Source organism: Austrofundulus limnaeus, unplaced genomic scaffold (genome assembly GCF_001266775.1).
Source record: "Austrofundulus limnaeus strain Quisiro unplaced genomic scaffold, Austrofundulus_limnaeus-1.0 Scaffold177, whole genome shotgun sequence".
Taxonomy (NCBI): Eukaryota; Metazoa; Chordata; class Actinopteri; order Cyprinodontiformes; family Rivulidae; genus Austrofundulus; species Austrofundulus limnaeus.
Window position 1 is genome coordinate 89,647 of NW_013952579.1, and position 22,254 is coordinate 111,900.

At 37.6% G+C, this 22,254-nt stretch overlaps 1 protein-coding gene across 9 annotated transcripts in view; it reads left to right on the forward strand.

The window, feature by feature from the left end:
* LOC106524118 (focal adhesion kinase 1) overlaps positions 1-22,254 on the forward strand; it is an 81,130-nt gene that overhangs the window by 49,195 nt on the left and 9,681 nt on the right. For 7 of the 9 annotated variants that reach the window (XM_014017783.1, XM_014017791.1, XM_014017790.1 and 4 more), the window contains 5 exons: positions 6,788-6,899; positions 15,939-16,016; positions 16,134-16,310; positions 16,619-16,744; positions 20,319-20,381. In XM_014017783.1, the coding sequence (XP_013873237.1) occupies positions 6,788-6,899; positions 15,939-16,016; positions 16,134-16,310; positions 16,619-16,744; positions 20,319-20,381 (556 nt within the window). Of the gene's footprint in view, positions 1-6,787; positions 6,900-8,492; positions 10,220-15,938; positions 16,017-16,133; positions 16,311-16,618; positions 16,745-20,318; positions 20,382-22,254 lie in introns of those variants that run through there. The other 2 variants (XM_014017787.1, XM_014017789.1) reach the window with 2 other exon arrangements.

A 22,254-nucleotide genomic window follows, 5' to 3' on the forward strand; every position in this document is an offset into this window, starting at 1 on the left:
CTATAAGCCGCACCCCCGCTTTTTTTTTCTTCTTTTTTTGAAGCGAGTGGTTGAAGCAAATGGAGCACAAGAGCCCCCTGGTGGCTGAAGAAAAAAATCCATGTATAAGCCGCACTGGACTATAAGCCGCATGGTTCAAAGTTCAGGAAAAAAGTCGCGGCTTGTAGTCCGAAAAATACAGTAAGTAAAAGTCATAAAACTCCTCACAGTAATCAGAAAAGTAAAAGTTCTTTTACACATTAAGAAATGAAGTGTTAAATTTACTTAAACAAACTTGTTCCACTAAACCACTTTGAGTATATTGTTTTACATTTACTTAACTCTCTTTAGTGGAACCACTTGACATAAATTGTTTCAGTACTTCGTTTTCTTCATAAACAACTCATTTTATGATGAGTTTGGTTATGTTTAAAATTGTAATGTGTGACAAGGTATTAAATTTAAAAGAAAGAATTAAAAGTATCAATTTTAGGTTTGAAAGTAAGAAAATAAAACTAAATGTTTAAAAAAATACTTTGTAAAGTTACAAGTCCTCAAAAAAAGACTTAAGTACTGTAACAAAGTAAATGTACTTAGTTACTATACCTGCCTTGAGGATGGATAAAATGGTAACGAGGGCCAGATTTAGCCCGTGARCCTTGAGTTTGACACACGATCTAGCTGGTGTGCCACTTTTTCTGTTGCTTTAAATTGGATCATAATTTTTATGGGTGCAACGATGGAAAAAAAAATCAAGATTTGGTTTGATACTTTAGTGACACGGTTCAATATTTTTTTTAGTCCAAAACAGAAATTTCCATGCCCTTTTAAAAGCTGCTGGATGCAGTTTCTGGAAAACCCTGGACTCAGAAAAAGTTTGAAGAGATACAGTACATACAGCCTTCAGGTCTCTCCCCCTTGCTCTCTGTTAAGCTTCAGCCCACCTTCCTAAGCTCCTCCCATACAGCCTGAGTCTGGAGCTTGAATGAGAGTGTGCGGCTGCAGCAGCGGGCAGGGTGTACGTGATTGACACCTGTGAGACAAACCTCTGGGCTTTGATTTGCCCTTTTTCTTCGGGAGCGCTATTAAACAGATGGCTGTACGACCACCGGGAGGAGCCAGAGAACTTCTGTTTTTTTTCAGAGATTATCTGTCTGATATCAATCTGTCGGGACATAGTGACAGTTTTTACAAATATGTCAAAAATATATTTTTATAAAAGTTAAAGATTGCAGCTTTAACTTGTAATTTATTGAAATTAATTATGAACATTTGTTTAGCCTCAAAAGTACAGTTTTTAAATTAAACATTGCTGAAACCGCAAGTTTCTCAGTGGATCTGTGCTCGACAATGCTGCCTAGGTGGAGTAGTCGAACACGGATCCACTGATCCTTCAACACAGAGCATCTTCAGAGGACAAGTTGATAAGTCCCCCTGGATCTCCACCCAAAATAATAAATCTGTTCTGGTGAGTTCTAACTTCTGGTGCATTGGTGCTTTGTTTATGTGTAGGGGTCATACATGATGCTACCGCTATGCCGCATCTAGCTTTAGAAAATGAGCCTTATTTTGTATTAAAGAATACTTATGAATGTAAAATTATTACAAAACAGGCAAACTATTATATATTTATTTTTTTGTCCCCGGCAGTTCTCCTCTATTGTCTTCTTCTTTTATTTTATTGTATTTTATTTTATTTTTATTTTTTGGAACAGTCTGTTTTTTACACTCGTCCTGTGACACTGGTTATACAAAACGTGAAATCTGAAATTCTTTAGAAGAAGACTGTGGAGGCAGGGCAGTAGTGCAGCAGAAATCAAGGTGGGAGGGATCTGAAAGGTGTTTGTTCAAATTTTCAGACAAAGTCTACTGTTTTCTCAGTACTGCAGCTTTAATGCTTATTATTAGCAAACAGAATAAGTTTTGTGTTGAAACAAAAACATCTTGTTTGTGGATGGGCATCCAGTGACTTATTTTACACTAAAAAGAGCCACTGCCTATTCTTAAAACAATCAGGTTTTTCTGAATAATAAAAACAAGTTTTGATTGATATACATTGTATATTTTTGCTATTTTTGTCAAATAGTTTTTTGTCCAATAGATGAATTTTTTATGAGTCTCTTGGAAACTATGAAGGATAAATTGATTTACTCAAATGATCTGAAATGTTGTCCAGCGAGGCCTCTGGAGGGTCTCGGTTTCTGCAAAGTGGATAATTTGATTTGTGGGTTTTTTATGTTTCCAAAAAGCTATTCTCAAAACACAGTGACTGCATTTTTTCTGCAAACAATACAAAAGCAGTTGCTGTAAATTCATTAAAAGTGTTTTGTAGGAAAATATCACAGTATATACAAGRATTTTCAAAGATTTTTAAGGAAAAATTGATAACTTTTTGTTTTCATTAGTCATAAAGTTAAATTCTAACATTTATTCCTTTGTTTTCACTGAACAAATAGCAGATTATCTAGTATTTAGTTTATTGCTGCTAATCTGAGATTAGGTAAATTGTGATGTAAACGAACAGAAAACCTAAATCTGTGCAGTCAGCTCGACTTAAGTAAATAGACTTCAGGACGCCTTGTTTTTCCAGGTGCTGTAGTGGTGARTGAAGGTGGGGGAGGAACAAGTGTGTGTGCATTTGGAGCTGCCAGGTGCTGATGGTATGCTATGGGGTAAGACAACTGTCAGAAATATTGTATGTGTAAGAGTCTAAATTTGTACATGTAAGTCTATAAACATACATAAATTTSTTATAACTTTGCCACATTACAAGTACGAATCAAATTTACAAGTACAATTCTTATGTGAGAATATAACTTTTTAAGTTACAAATACAAGTTAAAAAGTTACAACTTTGCCACATTACAAGTACGAATCAAATTTACAAGTAYGAATCTAATTTACAAGTACAATTCTTTTACCTGTCAAAATAACAGACATTATGCATGGAACACCGAAAAGATCGATTGCAAACAGTAACTAAGCCAGACCACTACGGGGACATGACCACTGCCTCAATTGGGACCAGATGAACTCTTTATAAACACAACAATTTGCTGAAGGGAAAAACATTTGGAGGCTTTTCAGTTTGTCATTCRTGTCATGTAGTACAACAATAAAGTAGATAGTGGATTTATGATGAAATATGTTATTTTATTTTATTTTTACTTTAACACTGTCTGATTTCAGTTTTTAAAATATTTTATTCAATTTCTTAAACAGAATTCTGCTTTTATGATAGTCTTTTTTGAACATTTATTTTATTTTTCTATATTCTTATTTTTTTCTTTTGCACTTTGTCAAAATGTTTTGTTTGTGTAAAGCACTGATTTGTCTTGTTGCTGAAATGTTTTATATAAAGCTGCCTTGCCTCAGGTCAGCAGCACAATAATTAATATACAGYGGAGTGATGATGAAATGTTCCAAATTATTTATAGACCATATTTTTTAAGCAACTTCTCTTTAACTTATGATACTGTTAACACTACTCTAAACTACTACTGGAGACTGGAGCCAGGTGGAGAACAAACCTTCAGATGGTTGAAGTACAGGTGGAGACGTCTTCATGACCTGCAGAACATCAGGACTGATGCTGGAGCTTTCTGATACATGTGTGCATCAAGGTGTCAGAAATACTCAGAAACAACATGACAGGCCAGAGCAGGGAGATGAAAATGAATCAAAGAAAATATTAATTTCATTTTAGTGACCGTTGAGGTCACTAAAGGTCTTAATAAACAACAAGGTCTTAATAAACAAAACAAAATATAGTTAGAGAAAGCTTTTTAAACTCACAGTTAACACCAATTAGGTTTTTGTTCTTTTCAAGCCGTACTAAATAAACTTCGACTAAACAGGAAGCATGAGGCTGTTTTTTCTTTCCTACTCGTATCATGATAACACTAACACCATGTTAACAACAACAGCAATCAACAAAGCTCTACTTTCAGCATAGAAACTGTTTAAACACATCCTCTTACAAATACTGACAAGTACTGTGTGTATCAAGTGTAAAATAAATAATACAAACTACTATTAAAAGTAAAAAGAGTTTCACTTACAGTTGTTTAGGGGTTTGCTGGTGGGCGACATGAGTCCCCCTGCTGGCCGGGTCAGAGCACTGCCATTATGTGTTTTTGAACTTGCATTATTTTTTCCATTATGCAGTCGGTTTTATGAATGCACCAGTTTTCCTTTTTGGTTGTTCATCATAAATCCACTATCTACTTTATTGTTGTACTACATGACATGAATGACAAACTGAAAAGCCTCCAAATGCTTTTCCCTTCAGCAAATTGTTGTGTTTATAAAGAGTTCATCTGGTCCCAATTGAGGCAGTGGTCATGTCCTCCTAGTGGTCTGGCTTAGTTACTGTTTGCAATCGATCTTTTGCGTAATGTCTGTTATTTTGACAGGTAAAAGAATTGTACTTGTAAATTAGATTCGTACTTGTAAATTTGATTCGTACTTGTAATGTGGCAAACTTGTAACTTTTTAACTTGTATTTGTAACTTAAAATGTTATATTCTCACATAAGAATTGTACTTGTAAATTTGATTCGTACTTGTAATGTGGCAAAGTTGTAACAAATTTATGTAGGTTTATAGACTTACATGTACAAATTTAGACTCGTACACATACAATATTTCTGACAGTTGTCTTACCCGATAGTATCCTGGTCTCACATGTTTCGTGCGTGATTTCATTTTACTGTTATACAATGTGAATCTTCAAATGAACTGAGTTTGTTTTTTGTCAGATTTTAGAGCCAAGAAAATAAGAGTTTCTGAGAAAGTGACAGAAAATATGTCTGTGACTTGTGAGGACTGGGTTTTATTATTAAACTACAAGCATCTGATCTTTCATTTAACTCAAATGTTTGTCCATTTATGTGAACAAAAGCAAAGTTTTAAACAGCTCTTGTTTGACCAGTTAGAACTCAGTGTGATTTGGAGGATTCTCAGCTGCTGCTACTCCAAGTTGTAGCCCATTATCTGTAAAATTGACTGAATTATAGTTATTTTTGTGTTCGCCAAGGTTAACTGTGGCAACCGCTTTGATTAGTATTGACTCAAAAAATAATCAGCTTTAGATGTAGTTGACGGTGGATAACAGGGCTTCAAGATATCAGGAAAACCTGCAATGTGCCAAAACTGTGTGATAAATGAACAAATACTGGTACTTAAGAATGTAGTGTTGATGTCTGCGTTCAGAGCAAGAAAACGTAACCGGCCAACAAACGTCTTTAAAATATTGCCCCTGTAAACATTTTCTGATGCTCTAAATACTGAAAAATGCCCCTTACTATAAAAGTCTTCAATAAACGTTACAAACCAAAATCCAACTGCAAATTCTCTCATTTGTTATGGTTTGATGTAGTATTTCTGGTCCAGTTGTTTTTATCAGACAGATGCTGACAAAATACATAAATGCAACCATTTGAACCAACCATTTATTGCAGTTTATGTTGCATTGATGATAAATTGGCAATACACTGTGCAGCCCTGAACAAAAATGAATGAAAAACACTTATAGGCAATAAAAATATTGAAAATTAAACCTAATAAAGCTAATTATTATGGAAAAGTGTTAATAAAGCTTAGAAGGATATTATAAGAAAGTATCATTCATGATTTCGAGTTAGACAACAAAACAATTGTTCTTGTATTTGTATTTTTTAGTCTGATAACAATACTGATGATTAATTCCCAGTCATCCATGTATGAGTTGTCATTCAGTGAAATATTTCTCTGACTTTAAAAACCCTCACACAGTAGATGGACATGGACAGGTGCTTAAACACTCAAATTCTCAGCAGGAGACAAACGAACAGGAGGGCAACAATGCTACTAAAAATAGCTCTTACCCTTGTAGAGGGGAGAGAAAATGTGTTTGTGCTGAAGTATTTGACAGAAGAGTTTTGTGGAACCAGCAGCTCCAACCCTTTTAAGATTCGGGATTTTAACTGGTTATGGTCTCAGTTTTTCCTGAGAACAGGTTTGTGTTGGACTAATTTTGATGAATGGGTTTCAGCTTTGTTTACAAACGAGCAAAAATACTCTAGTAATGGGTGTTAACTGTTGCGATATTTCTGAGTGAATCGGTTTGTTCTTGTGTATTTTAACTGAAGATTTACTGCTTTTGTTTCTGTAAGTTTACCTCAGTTTTTAAGCACAAAACTTATTTCACTTGTTAGCAATGAAGTAAAGTGAAGCGTCAGCATTTTGCACCACAGACTTATTGAGATATTGGATTGCAACACAAAATACATTTTTTTAATCTTGTTACATGACTGTAGAGATYCAGTTTTCCTCTCTAACTGCAGTAGTTTGTGTTTTTCTGCATAAGCTGTGAGGGATGCTCTGTATATAAGTTTTTATAGATACACGCTGTAATGAAACTGACAGAGCAGTGTGTGCTTTTTAACTGGGTCTTACTAATAGTTTTATTGTTTAACCATGTTAGAGGAAGCCCTAAAATGTAGAAGTTAAGCATTTGTGCCTTTTCTGTAACTGTCACTGATTCATAAATTTTATTTTGGTAATGGGACCTGACAAACAAGAAAATATAAATATAAATTATATTTTATATGTAGCAATAACTTGTTTTCTAGCTTTATTCACTTTCAGACATTTACTGATACTTTACCTCATAAATCTTATTTTCATTCTTTCTATTTCCATCCTTTTTTACTTTGTCTACATAGCGTACTGCAGACTGAACTTTCATAATTCTTTGTATTGTATTTTTAAGGTGCTGATGTCATGTTTTTATAAAAATTGTTTCCCTTTTTTTTCTTCCCTTTTAGCACGATATTGGAGGAGGAGAAAGTCCAGCAGAAAGAAAGGAACAGGATGGAGATGAGGAGGCAGGTCACTGTTTCCTGGGACTCTGGAGGGTCTGATGAGGCTCCACCAAAAGTAAGCCACTCATTTACACTGTTGTGTACTTGTATTTGTTAACGTTTTAGGACTTAAGGCCAGTGGTCCTTAAAGGGACTAAAGACTAGTCCTAATATGGTGGAACTCCATTTTTGAGTTGGGGTTTAGATTTAGGGTAATGGGACAGAGATGGGCTGTAGAAACGCATGGAAATAAATGGACGTCAATGAATGAATGGTTCTAATAAGGATGAACGCACATGTGTGTGACTGGTATATATAAAACATTCCATGAAGAAATGCATATCACCCACTGTCTTTCATATCAGTTTCAAACTAAGATCAACTTATGATAATTAAAAAGTAATAAACATTTTGGTTAATGGTGTTTGATCTCGTGTAATATTGTGAACTCTCACATGATCTGCTACGCTTGGAGTGTGTGTTGAGCTTAGCATTTCTAAATCTGACCAAGTTATAGTAATTTTTGTGTTGGCTAAGGTTGATTAGCAGCGGCAGCCATCTTAATTCAAGCTGAYGGTAGAGATAAAATGTGGAATTTTAGGCCCTGTTTTTAAGAGTCCGGCCTCTAGAAATGCTGCTGTTTTTTTTCAATGTTTGTTCCGGTGAACAAACAACAAAAGCAACAGTTTACATGGAACCGCTGCAGTAATGTGCCAGGCAGAGTTGCCAGATGGGGCATGGTAAGCTGTTGTACTGTCCCTTTAAAATTACTGTATTTTGGCACAAACTGTCAGTGAAGGTGCTGTAAGATAAGGCGTGTGCTGTATTTGGCAAAAATGTGCACAGAAAATGTTTTTTATCTGGCAACCCTGAGTATCATTCATGCACTGAACATGCTGTGGCTGCACAGTTACGTTCCTTCGGACCTAGGATGTATTTTGATTTTGCTCCTTTATGCTGCAAAGGGTGAGTAATACAAAAAACGCTTTTGCTTGTGAAACTTTTGCTTGTGTGCTGGCTGCTCATGCACTTTCACACCCGCGGCTTTTGTTACCGAAAAGTTCCCCTCTGAGACCTGGTTTCAAAACGTGCCGGTGTCAGAGACCGCGATCGCTGTTACGGTTTCACTGAAAACCAGCCCTAATGTATCTTATAAATTTAGCAGCAAATCTTGATATCTTGCTGTAAATATTCTACCTACACAGCTTACATCACATGTAATAAATGTGTTTTTCTTTATATCTTTCCTACATCTTGACATGTTGACCCCTCCTCACAGCTTGTTGCTCCAGCTGCTCCCTGCTTCTCTTTGACTTATTACCACAGTTCTCCTGCTGTCAGCATCTGTTAGCTGCTTCTGTTAGTTACAACTAAAGCCGTATATCTTCAGCAGCAGTTCTACAGATTGGGAGGGTTTTTTTAAGTCACGGGTCGTTCAGTAAATCTGGTTTTTATTATTGTGTAAAAAACCTACAGTTGGTGGTTTTTATTATCAGGAAAATGAAGTAAATAAAACACGGATTGAATCAGATACATTTTTCAAACTTCTTAAATGCCTGCTTTCAGGTTTATTTGTATTTATGTTCATGCTTTGGTTTTTAGAACCCTTCTTTTTTATGATACATTTTCCCCACATGTCCCCCCTCTGCCTTTGTATCTCTGTTTGCAGCCCAGCCGCCGCCCTTCCCTGCAACCCACCTTCAGTCTGGATTGTGTTTCTGCTCCCTCTCCTCATCATTGCCTTCAAAGCCAACGCTTTGGCTCACAGCTTTCCCTCTGCATTGGAAACCCTCATCCATCATCTCCCCACACTTCTCCTCTCCCACCCACTCCTCCGCTCTCTCCTCTACCGCTGAAATTTCCCCATCCCTTCTCTTTTTCTGCCAGCCCTCAGCCCCACCCAGCTTTTCAAAGCGCCACTTGTCACAACAGTTCTCTGTCTCAGCGTAACATTGAGTTAAATCCCGAGTCCAACCTTTATCCTTCGTTGTTGTTCCAGCCTCAAACTACAGTCCGCTCTTTACCTCGTTCATATTCTCGCAGCCTGTCCACCGGCAGCTGCCCCAACAAGACAAATGTGCTGACTAATGACCTCATGCTTGGCTCATCCCAGTTCAACACCAACTCTCATCCTTGGCTCTTCTCTCCACCCCTTTCCCARTCTACTCCAAACATTGACCCACTGTCCAGTAGCGTGTCAAATGTATGTCCTCATCCTCTACAAATGATCCAGTCCAAGTCAAGTTCTAATCCCGGACACTTGCTGTCTGCCAGCTTTCACCCTGACAGCCAGTATAATCCCAGTGCCCCACTCCAAACTGACTTTGACCCCCAGACCAAATACCCCGCTGTGCAGCCATTTTTGAGGCCCCCCCTCCCACCTCCACACTCAGAGAAAGTCCTTGCAGCGGCCTCGGCCTCTAATTCATCCTTCACCAACCCTCACCCACCCAGCCTCCCTGTAACCACCCCCACCTTGTTTTCCTTTCCCTCCTCTGACGGACCCAGGTCCGGACCCTTCCAGGCAGGTGGTGCACTGCTCAACTCTGGGAAAGTGTTTGCTCTAACCAGACCAAACCTGTGTGTGTAACAAAAAAGAAAACACTGAACGTTCTTCTTTTTTGAGCCTTTGAAAAGTTTTCAGTGCTTGGTTGTAAAATGAAAAATGAATGAAACTGACAAGGCCAGTTGTTTTATTTTATATCGTCACCATTTTAAACCTATTGTACAATTTCATTAGTAAGTGTTGACGACTTTACAAAGACAGAATCAAAGTTAAAGTATAGAAACACAATGGTTTGATTTTACTGAACGTTTAGAATTTAAAACTTCATTACTTGAGCCGATAATAGAAAGTTGGAAACACATCTGGATTTTTGCCAGTGACAGATTAACAGATTGACCATATGGATCAGTCTAATTCTGTTTAGTTGGTTTTACATTTATATTTGAGTTATTGCACCTAAACAAACAGGAGAAAAAGTCCATTTGCTGGTTTGTGGGTTCCAGATTGAGTCAGGAATGGATTTGATGTAAAACAATTGACAAACCTTTCATGTGAGTTTGCTCTCTGAGGCGACCCCTGCAGAAGAGAGCAGCTGAATAGAAAAGACAACATAAAGGTTCATAAAGACTCTGTCTTTACTCAAACACTTATCCATCAAAAGCCAACACCTCTTCACTGTGTTAGAATCAAGGTTTCCAGTTTGTTTTCGGTTTTCTATTCTCACTTCATCTTTTTTTTTTTGTTTTATAGGGAAACTGTAACATCTGTTCAGAGACTATATGAAAAATAACCTTTGAAGAAGCTCAGTTACATTAACAACAATGTTTATGATCACCTCCATCGTCAAATAAAATAAAATCTTTGAATACTCCGATGGAAAAGCAGAAAAAGAAGAAAACTCAGTTCACACACACACATCTCAAAACTATTACTTTCATTTACAAGTGGTTTTGCTTAAAATGTATTAGCCCACTTCAGTCCCTGTGCTGTTTTTTCCTGGTAGGATGGTTTTTCTAACATGCTGTTGAAATGTTCCCAGTCCATTGTGAGTGAACGTGGATACTTATATTTATGTTTGTGTGATGTATAGGTCATTGGATTTTTGCATTCTATTTCTGGCCTGTTGAGCATGCCTKTGATGAATCCTACATCCGCTGAACTAACTGAGTCACATAACACACATGAAAGATTTACATGGTTCACAGTGAGATTACAAAAGCTAACTTTTACTAGACCATCATACAAAACATGATTCTTAGACATTTTATTTGTTTAAATAGTTGTTAAAGTTGTTTAAAAAACATTATTCAATTATTTGCAGCAAAATTTGCAGCACACAGTGTAGTTAAATATGATCATTTATATTATTTGTTTTAATCCTTTTACTTTAATGTGGCATATTTATTACTAAAGCTTTTATAAATGTGTGAAGTACAGGGTCAGGACAGATGGTGTAAAAGTCTGTCTCCATTTAAATCTGCTCATATAAACTTCATTAATTTGAAACGAGTGTTGGTTTTTGCCCAAACATCTCATGTTTTTAGCTGTAAATTTAGTTTATTCAGCTGTGAAAGTTACCTTCTACTTTTATACTACATGTGTTAATATTTACTTCTAAGTTTGTGGTTTCTTTGTGGTTTCTCGATGCATAATGTCTGACATGTCAGTGTTAGAAATCAACAAGGACAATAGTTTGTGTTGAGTGCAACACGAGTTACTTTTACTCAGGCTTCAGTTTGGCTCGCGTAGTGAAGGCAGGAGTTAAAGGTACTTATTTCAAGATGTGAAATGAAACATAACATCTGTTTAAGAGTTTACTTCAATAGTTTTCCAGGTATGTTGAATGCAGTTCTGAAATGTGGGTGTGCATTCAATATAAATAAATTACTCAGTTGATTTAGTTACAAACCATAAAAAATTTGAGTCACAGGTTTGACCCACTAAGGCTGGTCTTAGTCTGTGTAGGGAAACAACTATAATCTCAAATTCAACATTCAGGTGGATTTATAAGAGTGAATCTGCTGCTGAAAAAAAGAAAGATCAAGTAAGACAACTATAAATATTGTTTAATACACTGCCTGGTCAAAAAAAGTCACCACCAAAGAAAAAGGTCACACACTAATATTTGGTTGAAGCGCCTTTAGCTTTGATTACAGCTGTGGTCTTGTTTGGATAAGCTTCCTAGACCTGACCGACTGCAGCAACCCCAGATCATAGCTCTGCCCCCACAGGCTGTAAAGTAGGCCTGATGGGTGCATCCTCGAAGACCATGGGCCCCCACTATCCTTCCAGTTTTTAATAATGCGTTGAACAGTTCTTAACCCAATTTTAGTCGTTTCAGCAATCTCCTTAGATGTTTCCTCTGCTTGATAATTTGACCCTTCTCAAACAGACTATCTTTTCCACAACCACAGGATGAGTTTTTGACATAGCTGTTTGAGAAATGAGAAGAAACTTATTGTACCAGTTGGGGTTAAGTAACTTGTTGCCACCTGAAAGATAATCACCCATGCAGTAATTATCCAATAGAAGGCTTGTAGCTATTTGCTCAGTTAAATCCAGGTGGTGACTTTGTTTTTAGGCTAGGCAGTGTATACAGTATATAATATCAGGACAGCTGAGGACCATAAAGACAGAGCTCGACATTCAAACATGTATTTTTTTTTTGTAAAACTTATACTAGACCAGTAAGTTTATCATTGGGCCTATTTTCAGTTACTTTATTTTTGTAGGTAAACAAACACGTGGTGGTTGACATTCTGTCACAAATTCTGCTTCATTTCTCTCCTTTTAGAACGTACTAGCCACATATGTGTGTAAAACATTGCACAGGTTTTGTTTATGAGTACTTTTGTCCAGTCTTTATGATGTTGCAGAGTACCTTTCACCCTTATACCAGTCTGCACCCATGATATGTTCCATTTTCAGAGCTTTTTGTGTTTGTTGTGCTTCAGTCTGTAGCTCTATGTGATGATGGATGTGTCTGTGTGGGAGTCGAGGAGCCCCAGAGTGATGTATGAAGTAAAAGAAAACCTTAATTACAATGTTCTACAGAACATTCCTTAAAAGTTCATGTGGAGTTATGTAATTGGACTACATGCCTGTTTTTAGGAACATGTGTTTTACAATGTAAGGTTACTAAAAACATCATTATATTAAAAGTCTACATAGTGAAAAATCTGTAGACAGTTAGGTTTTACCTTGAACTGTAGAAACAGAGTATTTTCTGCCCATGTACTTTGGTATCAGTGTATTTGTGTTAACAAATTAAAACTAGAAAATATATGTTTGAACTACTTGATTACATTTTAGATTGAAGCAATTGAACATATTATTATTTTAACTTTAAATTACATTTTGTTTTTATTGTCTAGTAAATTGGAGATAAAAGACGGGGTCGAAATTTGCACTTGAATTTTCAGACCCGTTGTGAGTTTTACGTAGTTTTTGAGATGTCTTTAAACGTGCAAATAAATACACAGATTTTTAAAATTCCTGTCAAATACTATCATAAATAATTGTTTACAAAATATACTGTATGTACATGTGCATATTTGTCTAACCTGCTAGTTGTTTTTCCCCTTTGACACCTGACTTGATTAAAAAGATCTAAGTAATTTATGTAGATACATTTGGAACCTTAGGGAGGCAGCTCATTAAGCTATAGGCACTAGTAAATATCACATATTGTCACTTTTCCCTGTTTGTATGTTTAAAAAAAGCAGACAGCTGTGAAGGTCACTCCCTGCAGGTTGTGCAAATGTCACCAGCGTATTAACACATGAGCAGGCCAGACAGCTGCTCCTGTACTCATACACTGATGACATTAGTTGTTCTTGTTGGGTGGTACAGCTTCGATCCTCCCTACCTTTATAGACTGGACTTAGGTTGTTTTCTTAAACCCTTTGTATTCAAAGCCATTGGATTATGTATTGGGTCGTTCATTATTAAGTTCAGAGATCCATTCAAAGGTTTATCAGATACTAACCAGTGTTTACTGCAATTTGATTGAATATTTCCTGAAAAAGTCAGTTTTTTGTTGTCACATTTGTATATTTATTTGGGTTTTGTTTGTTGTTTCCTGGGAGAACTTGCCTCCCTGAGGATTAAATATGCTGCAAATTCAAACTTCCAAATTCAAAGTATATTTACATGTGAGCTTGTCCACAGTTAGGGTATTCTTCCCCTATTTTGCATCTGAACACTCAAAACTAGTTTGTATTGTGTTGTTTTTTTGTCTTGTCTGCTTCTCCTTGATCTATTTTTCTTCCTGTCCTACTTATTTTTGCCCTTTGCCCTTTTTCTTGTCTTCTTCCATCCCTCCTTGTTTTGCTTTGCTTTCTGTTTCCCTCCCTGTGTCTTTTTGTGTCTGTCTTGCCGTCGAAGGTGTGGTCCAGAGAAAGCTACTATGAGAGACTGTGGAAGGTAGAAGCCGCTACCTTGTTGTGTAAAATTGACCTTCATATAGGATCGTTTAGAAAAAATAACTCAAAAAGGAAGAACGTTTGATAAATTTAGATCAGTTTCACCTCAACTAGCCAACAGAAAAAGAAAACAAAATCAAGATTCACCAAGCACCTCTGTTTTAACTGAAAGTACCCAGTGTTGCACCATAGTGCACTGTCAACAAGAAAACTTTGATTTGTTTGGTCAGTAAACCCAGCAGAAATTGGTTTCACTGTGGAGGGCCATGAAAAAACCTGGAGTCAGAATATCTTAGGATCTTTCAAAGTGGTCTTGATCATTATTTTTCAAGCTTTCTTAAGGTCTTTCAAAATGTTTCATTGGCTGCATTTTAGTACATTCTTGGTGTACTGCCTGGCTAATTTCAAAGAAATGTTTTTGTATTTGTTTAAGTTAAAAACCTTTGATTTATGTTAAGTCACATAAAAGGCTGATAAACTCACTGAACAAACCAGTGTTTTGTCGACACAACGCAGTTTGTCTAAGAACTGATTTTAAATGGGTTTGTCCAGGGGTTTGTCTTCAGTTAGAAAAACCCTCCCAAAAATCCACTGACGGGTCAGGATTTTATTTTGTTTTTCACCATGAAAGAATTGTCACTTTTAGAGGTTTGTTGACAAAAAACTCAAAGGCCCTCTAGGTTACCTTCTTTGTTTACTCACTCCAAATTATAATCACGGCGAGTACCAAAAGCATTTTAATGAATGTTTCCATAAACTGAACCCCCATATGTGCACCCTTGGTTGTTGTAAGCTGGTGAGGGGAAAAAGACATTATAATGAACTCTACTGACCAGACGCAAACTAACTAGGGGGCGTGGCTCTATTGACCTTTTTCCATTAGTGCCTCTACAGCATGGTTCGTCTTGGCTCTCCACGGTTCCAATATTTTTCCACTAAAAATCATTCATGGAACGAGACCCTTTATTTTACTGTGGTTCCAAGTGTATGTGCTGGCCTGAAAGCACGACGTCAAAAGACTGTCGGTCACTGATTGTTTAGGGGGTGGAGTCACTGGTTGCGTCACAAGAGCTACTCTCACAACAACCTGATCCGCCATTTGCAATAACAACACTACCATGTCCTCCATTGTTGTGTATTGTTGCATATCATTTCGGGGTCTTCTTATTCTACTTTTTTTAATAGTGACTGACAAATAGTTTAATGGATCGTAGCTGCTACCAGCTGGTAAAGCGTGTGACATCAGTTTTCTGACTCTGGAAAGGAGTGATGGGGATGCTCCATCACTGGGATCTTTAGCTACTTTGTGACTAACAGCCTTTTTCAAAGATACCATTTATTCCAATTTCTTCAGTTGAAGTTATAAAAAATGCCAACGTCAACAGAGTTTGACATATCAAATACTATTTAGCACCAATAAGGTGATTACCAAAGATGAGCTGAAAGCTTGACATCATGAAGATGATCATCCTGTGTCAGGTCTTAGATGGATTTTGGAAAACCCCATCATTCAGATGCGGTTCACCTGCTGTAGATGGTTCATTAGGCCTGACAACATATCCTTTCGTTTTCCATTCATCTACTTTTTTTGTTTTTAAAAATGTGCTGCCATGGTCAAGTACGAGGACTGGAAAGAAAACCAGTGGGAAAAGTAGCCAAAGTCTAAAGAGACACTTTGAAAGACCTTTACAAAGTCCGAATAACTATTGATGAAAACCCCTTGAAAGGGTTACAAGTAAGTCTGGCTGCTCAGGTGCAAAGATAGGAAAAAATGAAGACTGGTGTAAAGATAAGCACATTTTATTCAGCCTCAGCAGTCGTTGCAGTCTGAAAACGAGGTTTTTGGTGAACATTCAACATACCGTTTACACACCTGCATCACCTCTAATTAGTGATCGATGGTCCAGAATTCAGTAATCCATGGGTGGTGTTGGTACTCAGGAACATTATTTTGTATCAGCTGAACTAACAGCCTGCTGGATTTGCAGCCCTGTGGGTGTTCCCTACTTTGACTGACAGCTAACATGGCCACACAAACAGCTCCGGGCATTTGTGTGATGATCGTCTGAATGACCATTCTGATGTGTAATTCAGGAAAAAGATGATTCAGCGTCATTTTTAAGTGTTTGTCATCCTCTATTTTCTTTTTCTTTCATTCATGTTTTTTCTTTTTTCTTTTTTACAGCCAAGCAGACCAGGCTATCCCAGTCCCCGCTCCAGTGAAGGTTTCTATCCAAGTCCTCAGCATCCTGGACACTACCAGGTATGAAGACAAAACCTTTGAATTTTCTACTACACTTGTACTTGATGCAGACAATCCAAAGTGTTGATAAAAACCTGACTGCAGAATAACCTAATGTCTCTTCCTTCTGGTGTGTAGATGGCAGGGTATCCTGGCCCTCACACCCTCCCCTCGGTGCCCAGCGCCCTCTACCCTCCACCAGCTGCCATGGTGGACACACACCACGCACACACACACCCTCGCCACCACGTGCACACGCACTCGCACGCACAGCAACTTCCCCAGCCCCACGGAGCGGACATGGCACTATGGGAGGTAAGAAAGCATGTTTACATTCTTAAAAAGCGTAATTCTGTCTAATTTTTATGCTTAGTGCTAAGTTATTTCATATATTCTGTAAAAATCAATACCCCACTGCCATGTATTATTTTAAGTTTGTGTGCATTCACCTTTTCAGTTCTGCTTGTTTCATCAGTCTGGTGTAATCTGTCTTCATTTCTTGTCTGTGGGCGTGTGCGTGTTCTCTTCACGTGTATTTTTATGTTTTGTTGTGTTGGCCTGCATGCATGTTGTGCTGCGTTTGTCTTTTTTGTTCTGTGTTTTGTGTGTGTGTGCGTGCATAGGACAGTGAAGTAGACTTGCAGCAGTGTGTAGGCCAGCAGTGCCTGTTAATGGAGGAACAGCTGATGATACAGCAGCAGCAGATGGAGGAGGATCAGAGGTGGCTGGAACAGGAGGAAAGGCTGCTGGTAACAAACGCAGCACACTCAGAGGAAATACACTCAGACACAGCTGATCCAGTTCCAACACAAAGGCTCTAACAGGTCATTGAAAGGGGACATAAATGTGCCTGGAAGAGGAATCAGCACCAAATGTCCACAGCAAAACCAGAGGAGAAATGCTATTTAAGTATTCAGATTTATCCTAGTGTCCACATTTGTGTCGGCATGGTGGCTTCAAGCTCAAAATAGTCTCACATCACAAAAGAGAAGATTGATGGGATTGAGTAAAACATCTCAGTCAACCACCTTAAACCAGATGCTGTGACCAGAACTGTAAACGCGTCACGTTACATGATTATTCCTGCAGAAATGTTAGGATGTTCCTGCTACAGCTTGGCCTGGCCATTGTCTTCCTACACAATTCTGCTTGATTCTAATCTCCCTTCTCTTCTCCGTCTGGGCTTTCACCCATTGAAACTGATTTCTCCAGTTGAGTTTCAACCGGGCCAATCAGCAAACAGAAGGAGTAGTTTTGAACGATGACGTATATTTTCTGCGCTGTTTCAGTCTGCCTGTAGTTTTTAATTGGAAGCAGAGGAAGTGAATGAAGCCATTCAGTCCGTGTTGACAAGGTTTCCAAATTAAATTAAATTTGATGAATTTTGCAGTTAATTTACAGCCATCTCGTTCAGCTCCGTACTTCTGTCTTCCCACTAAGGGATGGTTGTTTACAGCACACACAATTTCCGGTTAGCTTCTTAGCTTAGCTTCCTTCACAGTTGAGCTGGCGCACTACATATGTCACGGCCAACTGTTAGCGATTGGGTAAATCAGATCCAATCATTTAAAACTGCAACTAGTCCACGCCTCCAGCGAGCAATTTTTTCTCAATAGCCAGGGGTCCAGATCCCCTGTATGAAGCAAAGCGTAGAACAAAAGACTGTTTTTTTACCAGGCTAGGTACAGCTAGCCGACTAGATCAGTCTTAACACACCACAGATCATAACCACAGGAATACATTAAGATTATCTTTAGAGCCATCATGATAATCAAAGAGCCTTTAGGAGGAGGGCAAAATCGGGCCTAAACTTGGCATAATTATCTTGCTGTGTGAACCCGGCATTAGATAAAATATATAAGATTTTGTCTAGAAGACAAAACAGGAAAAGCACGTCTTCTTTATATGTCACTTTACTTTGATAAATTGCACATTAATTTTACACTTATCAGCTTGGTGTGATTTCTATTTTAAGTCATTTTTCAGGAAGAGAAATTTTAATGTTATTTATCCAGGAAAATCCCACTGAGATCTCAGATCTCTTTCAAGGGTGGCCTGGGCCTGAAGGCAACCTATTGTACATATGTTTGTGTTGTGGGGGAAACTGGAGTATCTGGAGAAAACCCACACAAGCATGAGGAGAAAATGAAAACTCTGCACAGAAAGACCAGGTCGAACCGGGGATTGAACCCAGGACCTTCTTGTTGTGAGGCATCAGTGCTAACCACCTAACCAGTGAGCCGTTGTACTGCCAATTTGTTTTACAGCCAAAAACTGTTGTCAGATATATTAAATAAAATATTGTATTATAAGCCAGAGGATTCAGCCTGAAAAACAACATAAAAACACATTTTATCTGTAGAATTGGAATCATTTACCTGCACAACAACATAAAGAATCATACATTATAAACATCTTCATTGTATCTTGGTGTATATTTTATTTAATGTTGTGAATTCTACATTCATCATAAATGTCTTTCTGAATTAATTTTTCTTTTTTTTCTTTTTTTTTAAGCTGTTATCATCTTTTTGCTCACTTATGTTTATAATTATGTGAAGGTCATCACTGTCAGTTCAACAAACTTAAGCTAAATGCTTATGCTTAAGATAAATGCTTTATCAGTGATTGATAAATTTACAGAATGCCGTTTTGTTTTAAAAGCATTAAATTTTTTTGTCACTTTGTAGCATTCAGTTTAGTCAGTGAAATTTTCCTCTTAATAAATACACATTTCTTGTAAAAGCAGAAGCTCAGTTTGCTTGATCAGCTGCCAGTTTTAGCAGTTATAAAATGAGTTCCCTGGAAATCCAGAGCTTAATGTGCTCTTCCTCTGTGTCCTTTATTATAGCCTTAAGTTTATGTTTGTGTCAGTGAGTCACTATGATTGGTTGGATATGTTTCCCAGTTTAACAAAGGCCTGCATTAAAACTTGATGTTACACAACTTCCTCATTCATTATTTTTCAGGTCTAATTAGCAGCTTTCTGTCCTGAAATGTCTTTAGGTTCGTATTGTCAAGCCCCTTATTTTATTTTGTGAGCTGATATGTTTTTGTGTCATCCTACATTTCTTGTACCTAGTTTCTGTTGAAGCTTCCATAATGTGTACATTTATCAAATAGAGTAGCTATCATTTTGTGTTTTTGAGGAAAAACTGTCCTCATTTGTCAGTCAACAAGTCTTGTCTTTGTATCTTTATTCAGGGAAAAGGCCATTTTGATGAAAAAGAATGATTCAAGCATGCTGATTTTAATGCTCAGACTTCAGCTGTGTCTTGTTTCATTTGTTAAAGACCTGCAAACAGAAAGACGAGGTTGTCAGAAGGGAGCAGTGTTTCGTGTTTCAGGCATTTCTTTGTGAACATTGATTGAAGTATCTGTCTGGAGTTGTGACTGAAGGATTTTATTGTGAATGTCAGCGAGTTTGGAGGCAGGTGGGGCCTGCGTGAATTCCAGGCCTAATGATAGGCTTACGGACTCTGACAGCCCAGTCAACAGTCTGTCTTTGACCCATAACCACTAACCGACAACACAGGAGATTACTGAAAAGCAGAGGAGGCATTAAGTGGGTGTGCTGGAGCGCGCATGTGAAAGTGTTGGTCGTAGACTGGCTGGTTTTTATCACAGTTACTTCAGTGAGAAGGGGAGGAGAAAGAGGGGTGTCCTGACAGCTTGTTGGCAGTGTATCCCTCCTCCTCCTCCTCCTTCCATCTCTCCCATGTTTGCGAGTCAGATATAAGTGTGCTGGAGGCAGGAAGTTGGGGTTGGATCCCATGAAGCTGCTGGCACAGACAGACGAGCAGAAAGAAAGGAAAACGTTTAGACAGAGGCAGGCAGACATCTCAGACACGACTCATCAGGCAACTTTGATGAACCTAATGGCGATGCTGGTCTTCAAATCCTGCCTTGGAAAACTGGTATGAGAGGATCACTGTGTTGGAGGGTCACATTCTTTTTTCTTTCTTTTTTTTTTTTGCAGTTATCTAAAAGTAAAAGCTGAAGCAAAACGTAACTTTTCAGTCTGTTTAAGATCTCTGCTTTTATTCGAAATCTGGTCTGAATGGTTCTTTTAAGTCCAACAATCTTTAAACAGAGTCAAGTGATGGAGTTTGCATCTTTGTGAAAAGATCAAGGAGCTAACTTCCACCCACAAAATGAAAATCTCACAAACAAAAAATGCTTTTCTACTTTTTACACCACGGGCAGAAGAGCAATGTGACTCAGATCCTTTAAAACAAATGAAGTTCTTCAATCTTTGTGCAATTATCTGAATAAATCACAAACCGCTTCTAAATGTTAAAGCCCCGGTTTGTGTTTGTTTAGAAACCAGACACGAGGAGCTCTAGAGGGAGTCTGGAAAGAGAAGACGGTGGACTCCAGCCTCCGGTAAGTTTTTGATTTGTTTAAATCAGATGCTGTTTACATTTCTATCAACCTCTTTTTTGGTTGGCTCTTTTTCTCTATGAAAGCCTCAGTGTCACAGAGCAGACAGTTAAAGTGTCCCTCTGACTTTCTGCATGATACCGTTACTATCTGAATTTCCTGTCAGAATTACAACAGCCTGCAACTTTTGTTTGCAAATAAAGTAAAACTATATTCAATTGGCAAATCCTATGTTTATGTCCATTTTTCTTTCAAGCACATAGCAAACGTCTGCTAGATGTTTTGGTTTTGGTTAGAGCTGAGGGGGAAAGATCTGGGGGCAGGAAGTGACTTAAAGAGGGGGGTAAGCAGTGCAGGGTCAGTGTTTTCTCACAGCATTACTGGATATTTATAGAGGACAGTTACAAGAAAAGGATGCTAGAAGTTTATTGGTCTTCTTTTTATTGAATTCTAAACTCATCAGAAATCATCTGTTAATTATTTATTTTGTTTAGAAATTTTTCCTCCTCAAAAGTATAAATTTGATAACATTTACACTGGGAGAAACTGGTTGTTTTACATAGTATTGATTTTTATTACAGATAGAAAAAACATTTTTACTGTTTTATAACCTTTAGGTGACCAAATTAGTTTTGTTACTGGTAAAGGACACGTGTCAAACTCAAGGCCTGCGGGATAAATCTGGCCCTTATGAACATTTTATCCGGCCCTATAAGTCATTTCTTTAAATTAGTGCTGGGCGGTATGCTGGTTCGTACTGAAAACCGGTTTCTATTTTTCTTATGGTGTGAATTTTCTGAATCCCGGACATACCGGTTTAAACAGCCTGAACATGTTTGGAGCGTCACGTCGCACTCACCAGTGAACTGTTTCACGGGGGACACTATTCCTTGCAGCACCGCTATGTGCATTAGCAARCTAATGTTATTGTTGGAGCAGCTTTTTTAATAACTGGCAGCGGGTGACAATTTCACTGCTTAAATTAAAAAAAACAGTTTTCGCTGAATGTAGTAAACACCTCTTGACGTGCATGGATATATTTAACACGCAACAATAATGCATGGAGACGTTAATGTGCTTCTATTGTGAAAAGCCTGGGGAAGTGGTTTTGTACGGGGGTTTAGTTGACTGGTTCACGGAGGCCGAGCCGACTTTATTAAATAACAAAAACAAAAGACCCAWTAAAAATCTTAGCTCACCCCTCCTCCTTCACGACCGGACCAAAATGTGTGACTACTGTCTACAACCAGGCAGAGAGGTAAAGACTTAAGAGGAGGGAATCAGCGACAGGTACAGTGAAAGAAAAAAGTCAAGAAGTRGTTCCTGTGTTGCAGAAAGAGARTAACTTCAGCTGACTGTGGTTTGGTAATCAATAATCAATGTTTGTACATTTTACTATCAGCWGAGYTGTGATGAAAAGAAAATACAGTCAAATACCGTGATACYGGTATATTTGTTGAAAATACTGATGCAAAATTTGTGTCGTACCGCCCAGCACTACTGTACAATATAAAGTAGTTTCATGGTTTCTCTTTTTGTCTCTGTCTTCTCATGACAGCTGGACAACTTTCAGGCCAAGAAAATTAGTTTTAATCTTTTAGTAATCTTTAGAGAATCGACTTTAATTATATTTTTCTGTATTCTCTCGTTTTAAAGTCAAATAATTGGATTTTTAATGAGTTTCTTTATTTTTTAACCTGATTTGCTGGATTGTGATAACATTTGTCTCTAAGATATATAAAATCAAAAAGTTGTTGGTAGAGAGTAACGCGTAAGAAATTAATGTTGAAGATATCTTTCTAAATTTAATCTCTTTTCTTGAGGTTATGTATGTTCTAAATGCTGTATAAAACACAATTTGTTAAAGGTAATTTAT